General features: G+C 38.7%; 1 protein-coding gene across 4 annotated transcripts in view; it reads right to left on the reverse strand.

The window, feature by feature from the left end:
- impdh1a (IMP (inosine 5'-monophosphate) dehydrogenase 1a) overlaps positions 1 to 6,135 on the reverse strand; it is a 23,662-nt gene extending 17,527 nt beyond the window's left edge. For 2 of the 4 annotated variants that reach the window (XM_053623517.1, XM_053623516.1), the window contains exons 1-2: positions 5,909 to 6,134; positions 1,574 to 1,672 (exon numbers count right to left, since the gene is read on the reverse strand). In XM_053623517.1, the coding sequence (XP_053479492.1) occupies positions 1,574 to 1,671 (98 nt within the window). In that variant the 5' untranslated portion in view covers position 1,672; positions 5,909 to 6,134. Of the gene's footprint in view, positions 1 to 1,573; positions 1,673 to 5,908 lie in introns of all 4 variants that reach the window. The other 2 variants (XM_053623514.1, XM_053623518.1) reach the window with 2 other exon arrangements.
- Between the last annotated feature and the right edge of the window lie 4,905 nt (positions 6,136 to 11,040).

Consider the following 11,040-nt stretch of genomic DNA (forward strand, 5'->3'; position numbering starts at 1 on the left):
GAGTTCAACCCAGGTCAGGATACTTAACCAGGTGATGAGTAAAACACTAGTGTTTTAGAGCACGGAAAAGATGAAACGTGCAGAGCAGTGCCTTCGTTCTTCGTACGTCACTTTACTTGATTAGTTTAGCCAGACTGAGTTATTTGAGAATATTGTGCGTTCCCATCTTGCGTGGAAAGGGCAGACATATTGAGACTCGAAACCGCGAAGAGAGAATCATAGCTCAGTCACTGGCTAACGCAAATAGCCAAGAGTTCATTTAAATAGCTGTGGTTCAAGCTGTCTTTAAAAGAGACCGATATGAGCATCAGTCTTCCTAATTATGTTCTGAAAGGCAATGGCAATATCTCTCACATCCCTGTTTCAATTATGTTTAAAAAAAGAAATATATTATGTTTTAAAAAATAAAATAATAATAAATAAATAATAATTAAAAAAAGTGCCGTTTGGGAGTCAAACGAGTCAGTTCATTGAGCCGAATCTTTCAGACGAGTCAACTAGCTTTCATTTTTACCCATTTCAAATCATGGGTACTTAAGACGAGATTTAATTCGTTTCAGGGCTCGCAATAGCGGTTACATGTGACCTTGATCGAATAATCATATATATATATATATATGATATATTTAGTACATACATCATGTGCATGAGGTTGTGTGTGTGTGTGAATTTATATCTAATCTTGTTTACATTGAATAAGTCTGCTCCTCAGCATGTTAGCGCTTACAGAAAATCAAGCCCATGACAAATCCTTAACAATCCTATCCCGTTAACACACAGACAAAAAAAATAAATACATTTCTGGATCAGGTTACCTTCAGTCTCGAGGAAATGCTGCTTTAAGTCTGACTGATTCTAGCAAGCTCGTAACCTTATAGGGTTCGTGCTCTTATTTATAAATAACCTTCAATCAGTCTATACAGGATTTCAGAGTGGTGATTACTACAGCAAAAAATGCTTAATTTTGCTGCGTTTTTTTTCCTTTTCAATATGCGATGCAATTTTTTGCGGAAAAACACCCGAATTGGCGAAATTGCGATTGTGCAAAATTGTTTTGCACGGTCTTTCACAGTGATGTTTGTTGGTAAATGAGACCTTTTAGCTGTACCCGTGTTCAACACACGCGAACCGAAGAGGACTTTGGCTGAATGCATGTCGTGATGACGCCACGATGTGTCTTGGACAGAATCTCCAGGAAATCTGTGGTAATTTTGGAAAAATATTTTATATATTTGAGAGCTCCTTGATTTTGCGTTAATTTTGCTTATACTAAACTTAAGTGAGTTTCTAAATACTAGATTAAATGAGTAAAGTAAAGTGAGGAATGTTTTATCCTGTGAGGAGTGGAATAGCACCGTGGTAATGTTGCTGTTGCCACACTGTTTGAATTAATTAAATTCAATGAGCTTATTTTGATTGCAGGGCAGGTGTTTCAAGTTTGCCTTGCTCCAACCGTTCGTTGAATTAGGTGTGTTCAGGACATGAAGTTCTCCAGGACAAGCGTTGGGTTCCTGTGTTCTAGGTCAAGGCTGAACGTCTCCCTAACTGCAACCTGGATGGAACGAGGACTTACTTGTACGTGAGGCCGTCTCCTATAGAAAAGAGCTGTTGGGCAGTGAGTCCATCTTCTGGTACGTAGCCGGTCCCTCCACTGATCAGGTAATCAGCCATACTGTGGAAAAAAAAACACACACACTACATGTATAGACAGAAACTCTTGTTCTCTCTACTGGGACAGTTTTGCTAGACATGCAGGATGGAAAACCATGATCCGGACAAGGATTTTTTCGGGTTGTGGATTTGCGCTCTCAGTCCAGACTAAGTCATGGAACTACAAAACCCATACGCTAATAAAACATCATCAAGTGCATTCACACATCACAGATATCCTTATTATTAATCCAGATGATCAAATATCACCATTTACTCTTCAGCAGTTATGAACTAAATCCTCAATGGATCTCTATCCCTTATATAAGTGCACCACATGGGGGTGGAAAGTAATGCCTACATGCAGTCTCTACACCCTACAAACTGCACTATGCATCCTTTACAGTGCAGGTTGATTTAGCCTGGCTTAGGTACTACTCTGTTACAGTGGAGCGTAGATATAAATAAATGAACGCCTTACGTATTCTACGTAGAACCTTACGTGGTGAACTACACCCGATAGAGAGCCGTTGTGGGATTAAGGCACTGATTTTCTTCCTTCTGTGCGCTTTTTCTACCCATTTATATTGTAAATAAAACCCATTCGCTATCTCGTTCGCGGTAATGAAGATAAAAACGAGCAGTGAAACGCTAAAATGGCACTTACGCGAGTAATGAAGATTCGGCGTGGGCTTTTCAGCAGACTGAACAAAGATACGCAAAAACGCTTCCTGAGGTGAAGTATAATGAAGATGAAAAGAGGAAAATGAAGGCCCTCGTTTCAGGTTACTCACATGACAGGCGCTTATGAAGCCTTCATAAGACCACAAAACCGAATTAAATGCGAAAAAAACCCACACAAAACAGTAAAGCTAGTTGTTCGTGTGTAACAGCCGAGCAGCGCGTGCTCCATCTGCACGAGGCTCCAATTTTTCGAATCTTTCGTTCCACGTTAGAAAAAAAACAATGGTGTTGCGGAACCTGTAGGGGGCGCTGCTGAGTTCACTTTTCGTTTTTAAACACGACGGCGTCCATGGATGTTTTGTTTTTTTTTGCAAACATCCTGCTTCATGTTCGACACGGAAGTATTCCGTTGACGTATCCACAGGCGGAAAAACAAAACAGCGAGAGCATATGTGAAAGCATCCAAAATTCTCTTAAAGACCCGAAAGTGAAGGGCGCGTGCCAACAAGCAGCACAACGTGCACTGAAAACCAGCCCAGTTACACTCCCCCCAAATAAATAAATAAGTAAATAAATAAAATCACCAAACTTCCTCTTTCCTAAATCTGCACACTGCTTCAAAGTCTTGCATCATTGCAAAGTTAAAAAAAAATCATACACTATTTATTCCCATGAATAAAAATAGCACTTAAGATTTTTTAAACCAATTTCGCTCACGCACATTATAACGCATATATCGAGTATAAAGAATAAAAAATAGATCAAGAGTAGTGACGAATCGGTTAATTGAACCGATTCTTTCAGAAGAGTCGACTCGCATACATGAAAATACAGTTGTTTTTTTCTTTGAAAATAAAAATCTTAAAGAAGTACATACACAGCAGACACGTGACGACGACTAGGCTGGCTTGCTGTATGAACAATTCAAAATGGTGTTTATAACATTCAGTGTCGAGTAATGGTGTTTTATTCATTAGAAGGTAGAGTAAGAAATGATGAAACTGTTTAAGCCATACTAAGAAAAAAAAGAAGAGTCAGAGAGTCCAAATATTGCAAGACAATGTTTAAAAAAAGAAAAGAAAAGAAAAAAACGAGTCGTTTGGGACTCAAACAAATCGGTTCATTGAGCCGAATCTTTCAGACGAGTCACTCGCGTACATGGGGAAAAATGTTAGTTTTTTCTTTGAAAATTAAAATCTTAAAGAAGTACATACACAGCAGACACGTGACGACGACTGTGCTGGCTTGCTGTATGAACAATTGTTCAAAATGGTGTTTATAACATTCCGTTTTGAATAATGGTGTTTTATTCATTAGAAGGTAGAATAAGAAATGATGAAACAGCTTAAGCCATACTAAGAAAAAAAAAAAAGAAGAGTCAGAGAGTTCAAATATTGCAAAACAATAATGATTTTTAAAAAATCATTAAAAAAAAAAAAGCAGTGACGAGTCGTTTGGAAGTCAAATCAAAAGAGTCGATTATTCTTAGTGAGCTGAGTCAAATGATCTGACTTACGGAAAAGAGCCTATATTCCCATCACTAGAGGAGACCATCTTGCGTGGTCACTATATATAACTATAATTTTATCTGCTTGATTATTATATGTCTACAAAATGCTGAACCTCCAACCCACAGACCAAAACTTTGTTCTACATGGCAGAAATTTAAAAGTAGCACTTTTTCTCTAAAGTCACTGAACTGGCAACACTGGAGGACATTTTTAAGCCTGCATTTATTTTTAACCCTGTTATAATACAGTCTCAGCAGAATTTTCAGTGTCAACAAGCTAAAATACCACAAATAACCATGCCCCGATAAATATAAGCTTTTGGTTTGATAACCGTAATTGGCTATGTAACGTACTGCATATGTGACTTAATTTTGTCCAGATGTTACAGCTTTGTGGAATAGTTTTAAGCATCAGCTAAACCTGACTAAATTTAGTCCAAATTTCATACTGTTTATGCGGTACAAAATATTCCGAAACACTTCTGAAATGTGGCATCGGCACTGCTATAAGTGAGAGACGTTGTGAAGAAGCACTGAAAGCAAGTCTACACCACATTAAACCACTGACTTTGTTATGTAAACTGTCATTGTGTGTTGTTCCACTGTGTAGCATTTCTTATAACTAAAATGTTACTTTTTACTTTTTATTTTTCTGTTAAAAAATCTGGAATTTTGCATTCGTATGAGTGAGCACCTTTAATCTGCCTCTTCTAGCAGGGATTCTGCCCTAAACCACAGATTAAAAATACTCTTTACTAATGTAATCCTCATGCTCATTTTAACTCTGCTGACGGATAGGAAGGCAAATTGTCACATTTGAATAGTGCTGAAGGATGTCAGCATTTAAAATGTGGAAGCATTAATATTCACATATTATATTTCTTTATACACGCTACTGTTTTTGTAATTGTACTTCTGCTGTTAGGCTACAGTAATCCTTATAGGGATTTCAAGTAAATATTGACATGTATTTCCTTTCACTAAGAGTAAATTAGGGTTAAATCAAGCATGTCTGTAACCCTGTGCCCAGCCTGCAGCTCAGCCCAAGCTCTCAGTGGCTAAGAGGATTGTAATATGTCAGTTCCAGGTACAGATTCACTGTGCTTTTTAAAGGCTAGCTTTTACATAGAGGGTCAAAACCACTTCCCAATGTGCTCTGGCTACTTTTTGACACAAGGCTTTGGTAAGACATATACGTTAATGAATGCTACCACAATCCCACTAAACTGAGTGGTCAAGCTATCCCACTGCAATTTTGCAGTTACATTAAAATTATGTAGAAAACCAGTTATAGTTCTACATGTAGGTGATGTTATATTATTTTGTTATGCTTTGTTATACATTGTTATGCTGGAGACACGTACGAGTGTATTTGCAGGGGACTTCATTAGCATAGCAGCAAAAACACACTTGTTAACAGCCCAAATGCTAAATACATATTAGACTGAAAAATATGCAGTTTTCAAGAAAAGTAATCATAATAATAATAATAATAATAATAATAATAATAATAATAATAATAATAATAAAAGAGTGAGTATAAGTGTTGAGGAATTGGTACTGAAAGCGGAGGCACATGTCTAATTTGGTTTTAAAAAAGAACATCACAGTCCCAGGTTTTGTACTTGTTAGATTAGTTTTAAAGGGATTTAAACATTTTAATCTTATTTACAAGTAAACCTTTAAAGACAGCAACGTGTTTACTTTCAGGTTTTGAGGTATGTTTTTTAAAAAAAAATATATTCAAGAAAATTTGAAACAAATGATATAAAATATCAACTGCTGAACTGTCTTGTCCTATCTTGCACCTGTTTTCTTTTTCCATGCACCCCCTACTCTCTTGTGAAAAAGATATAAAGATGACTGTGTCCACACCACTACCATTAAAACCATGCGTGAATAATTAAGAAGGCCTTTACCACTGAACACCTTTTGCCTGGTAGGCATTTGCTCCACTAACATTAATGAAACTATTGGCAGATCAGGAATTCTGCTACACAGATGTACACAAGAGTGTCAGTGTTGTGTTTTTTTTTTTTTTTGAGAAATGTAGCAGTGTCTCACCTCTCTGGCTCGTACCCAGCCTGGATGCGGGTGGCACTGTAGCGCTGGGCTGCTGTCTCATGCCCATGCCCGTGGCCATGTGGTGTGTTGTGGCTGAATGGGCCGTGAAAGTGGTGCTCCGAGTCTCGTGGGGAGAGCCATGGCCTGGCTGGCTCTGTGTCTCCTACAATGCGGCGGTAGTCGATTTGGTAGCTCTCCCGTTCCCCGTCGGTGTAGCGCTCATAACTGTGGCCCTCCATTGGATCAAAAAGCAAAGTGTTCTCCACTGCTGTGGCCCTGTGCCAGCCCAACTGACGCCCCAAGAGTCACCCTAGAACAACTAGTGCACTTCTGAGTGCGCATTCACCAGGGGTCACGCTGGAGCAACACTAACGTACACACACAAGTTTGAGAAGCTCAGAAGCTGGATTCCTCCTAGCAGGAGAGCAGTCTGAGGGTCATCCAATACACATCATGCAAATAGCTGATTAGACTTTGCTCTAAAACTGTGGCTTCCTCCCACATTAAATAAGTCTGTAACAAGTGATCTCCAGAGCTGCCTGTCTGGTGTTACTGCAGATGACTCCTGTTGGCTTAGACAGACTGTTCTTAAACAAATCTTTCCTCAGGGACGAGAGGAGATGAAGTCTGCACTTCACCACAGAGAGTGGCAAGTTACAGCAAGGAACCAATGGAAAAGCAGAACGTAGGGCTTGGACGAAAACAAAACCCTAATTTGTTTAGACTGCCGGACGATGTGTCTCTCGCTCTCTCTCTCTCTCTCTCTCTTTCTCTCTCTCTCTCTCTGTCACTCTCTCTCTCTCTCTCTCTCTCTCTCTCTCTCTCTCTTCAGCTTAGCTCTGTTTCTGACAGAAACACGTCACTTTCACAAAGAGGATTGCAGCATTAAGAGAGAGAAAGAGAGAGAGAGAGAGTGTGTGTGTGTGTGTGTGCATGTGTATGTATGTATGTGTGTGTGCTCTAGTTGGGAGGAGAAACTGGAGTGCATGCTGGGTAATGGAGGAAAGATAGACGAGGGAGGGCACTCAGGTGCAGCACTCCCCTTGTATTTTCTCCAAGATAACTCTTCATATGAGCATGTAAGAGCGTGAGAATGTGTGTCATGCGTAAATGCAAATATTTTATGTGTGTGTGTGTGCGCGCGTGTGTGTGTGAGAGAGAGAGAGAGAGAGACTCATGTACATCTATGCAAGTTTGTGGTTGTATGCACATATATGTGAAAAAGTAAGTGTGTACTTTTTATGCTGTGCAATGTATGAGCAGGTCATGGAAACAGGTTTCTCCGGCAGAGACAAACAAAGTCAAATCCCAGAGTGTGTGATGGTTGTGAAGGGTTCACCCGTGAGACTTCCCGGTTGTGCAGCAGCAACACAGGACTCAGATGCACTGTTTAAACTTAGATACACACTGGTACAAGTTCTGGCAAATACGCAGCTGAAGTGTCTGACTTCCATTTAAACATTTTACGTCCTTTTTTTCAAGTGATTCAATAGACATATAAAAACTCTCACACTTCAAGATCATTATTCATCCCCTTCTTCATCCCCATCTGTTTTAGATGATCCGTAAGCCTTTTTTTTCCTTACTTCATGGATTTTCAAAGATTTTTGTTTTGCAGCCAGGGGCCTCTACTAATTCTACCTTTTCATTACAGCACAGATTTGCTTCACAAACATCATCCGGCTATTCAAATATATGGAACAATAGGCAAATATGAACCATCATGTTTGTTTGCTGGAGCTATCAGAGCTTTTCATTTCTGAATTTTACACCCACAAACCCAAAACAAACATATTGTATCATATTATATAGCAAGATGTTTCCCAGTTTCCTAGATTCCAGTTGACATTATTTATACTTATATTTATGAATTATTGAGTCTTAAATCAAACCCTTTCAATTTGAGTGGTCCGTCAATATAACTATAACAAGAAAATAATAACTATAACGGTGATAGTAGTTAACACTGAATGTAATGTATAACACGATGACATCATTTAATATAACAATAATAAGCTAATAAGATCCCCCCGGCACCATTATATGTCACAGACATGGAGAACCCTTGCACCATTCCAATGTAAAAATTATATTTACTCTTTCTGTAGAGATTTTTCAGGGAAAATGGATCTACATCCATCCATCCATCTATATTCTGTACTGCTTATCCTACACAGGGTTGCTAGGAGCCTGGAGCATATCCCATGGAACTCAGGGTACACCCTGGACAGGGTGTCAACCCATTGCAAGGCACATTCGCACATATTCACACACTACGGACAATTTGACAGTCCGCTTACAATGCATGTCTTTGGACTGGGAGAGGAAACCTCTGAAGCATGGGGAGAAGACGCTAACTCCGTACACACAGGGCGGAGGTAGGATTTGAGCCCCAAAAACCAGAGGAACGAGGCAAACCTGCTAAACACTAAGCCTCGGAAAGGAATTCCAGATGCATGTTAAATGGGCATATATCACAGTGCTGTTGATGACTCAGTTGTGATTGGTCAGCTGTTGGTGATTCATTTTCTTTAACTGCAGATCTGACAGTAGTGTCTGCTTATTATACAAATGACAGATTTGCGTTAATGCGCTCGTTCTGATACGTTATTGTTACTATGTTAACAACTTCCACGGATACATTAATGGCAGATGCTCCACATAAATGGAATAAAAACCATGTGGAATTGTTGACATGGCAAAGACTGCAGCGAGGAGACATTAAAAAAAAAAAAAACATTTACGGAAGGAGTCTACTGTGTCACCTCTTTTTAAATTCAGAGGTGAATCTATTCCTTTAAGTTTCCTGACACAGGAAAGTCTTCAGGATGGAGAGCTTTGTGGGATTTTTCGAACGTAAATGATAACAGATAACTTGTTATCGTGGACATTCCACAACATTAAATGCGGCTATAAACAAATAGAAGTTTGACGTGACTGTAATAAAAAATTTTTTTAAATAAAATGCTTACATTATTTTATTCCTTATTTAGAGTTTAGCCAAGGAATATCCTCATTTCTGATTGGCTGGCAGTTTTGCATCAGATCATTAGACTCGTACACCTCGAAAACAAATCCTGTAAGAAAATGTAATCCCTGTTCTAAATCAAAGCACGTGTAAACATGAGAAATGGCATAAATACTATCTTTATACTGACCTTTTATTTGTCTCTCACCATCGCCTATATTATTACCCTGACAAATAGTAATAAGAAAAATGAATTGAATGGATATTACACTGGGGGCATGGTGGCTTAGTGCTTAATACATTTGCCTCACACCTCCAGGGTTGCACGTTCCAAAAACATGCATTGTAGTCTGATTGGCATTTCCGAATTGCCCGTAGTGTGTGAATAAGTGTGTGTATGATTTTACTCTGCGATGGGTTGGCACTCCGTCCAGGACCTTGTGCCTTGAGTTCCCTAGGATACACTCCAAGCTTCTCCATGACCCTGTGTAGGATAAGCGGTATGGAAAATGGGTGGATGGGTGGATTTTACACTGAGTTGACATCATAAAACTTGGGAGGCAACAGATACACTCCATTATCCACATCACCATCAACTTGCAGCGAAAAAGTCTTTGTCCTTTTGCAGACAGGGACGTCCTGCTAGAAAAGCTAACGAAGACTATCTGTGTGTTTCACTGCAGAGATTCCAACTCAATAGAGTCTGATTTTCAAGCTTGAATAAAATAAACAAGATGCACATGGCAGCTAATTAATACGTACGCTTATATTTTGTAAGTAAAATTGATCTTCTCACCATATCATTGATTTCTTCTCACCATTTATTCATCCTCATCTTTTAGATAGATAGAGATAAAGAGTACTTTATTGATCCCCATGGGGAAATTTGGTAATTTGGTTAAAAAAAAAAAAAAAAAAAAAATTATACTCTCAACTCAACGTTAATGTTGCAATGTAATTATTAGTCTAATTTTATTTATGCCGAATGGAAAAAAGGGAATGACATCATCTCTCATCCAACATCATTTCTGGTATATTATACACCCAGTATTATAATCGAATAACAGTATTACCATCATATAACATTGTATAACATGTGTGAGAGTGTACAGCAGGATGCTGTACTCTGCCATCGCAAAATGGTGTTCCTCATCATGATTTATTGTTTTATACAGTAGATGTGTTAGCAACCACAGCAACCACAAAGTGAAAGGGCGGGACTAGAAAGTTAGCTAAATAAAACAATGCCTATATTTATGAGTTATAATCTACAAAGCATTTGTGTTTTAACACTGGTGTCTGTCCATGGTATAACAGAGATAATTCAATGTATTCATCATCTGCAGTGAATCCAGAGTAACAGAGTAATACTGGTAGCAAGGTGTGAGAATTCACCCCAGGATGTGACGCCATGGCCTACCTTTCACACACACATTCGCACACTCTTTACACCTACGTACCTGCATTTTTTTGGTATAGTGTAAGGAAAACCGAAGAAGAAACCCACATGAACATGAGGAAACACAGTGCAGAAACTAACCCGAACTCAGGATCAAACCCAGAACTCTGGAGCTGGGATGTACACGGTAAAATCTCTCGTGTTGAATTAACACCCCGAGTGTTCATTTGTGTCCAGTGGACTTATATAAACACTGTAGGGTGTAAATTCAACACTCTGGGTGTTAAATCAACACTGGGGATTTTGCTGTGTAGCCACCATGCTCCCCATAACAGACATAATAATTACCACACACAGGAAAATAACTAACAACTGAAGAAAAAAAAAATGACTTCACTTCATATTTTATAATAAGAAGACATTTCATTAGGACTTATCTCATATTAATCCTCTGAGACGGTTACCATCAGAGAGATCAGTCGATCTTGTAAACATACGTGGTTGTGTGTACGCATCTGTGAGTGTTTAGTGACACAGATAATTGTCTCCATCTTGTCGTATTCCAATCCACCTGATGACTTCCTTGGGCTAATTGGGATGGATTAAGAGCATTACATAAACAAAGACGTTTATGTAATGATGCAGTCTATGCTTTATGTGTGAATTAAGGGATTTTTTTTGGATTGCTCATAAGTATAAATACTAATAGTGCCATGATTACATTAATTAAATTATGCTCTGCCACACTCGGCAACAAAGACACAA

This window comes from Ictalurus furcatus, chromosome 4 (genome assembly GCF_023375685.1).
Source record: "Ictalurus furcatus strain D&B chromosome 4, Billie_1.0, whole genome shotgun sequence".
Lineage (NCBI taxonomy): Eukaryota > Metazoa > Chordata > Actinopteri > Siluriformes > Ictaluridae > Ictalurus > Ictalurus furcatus.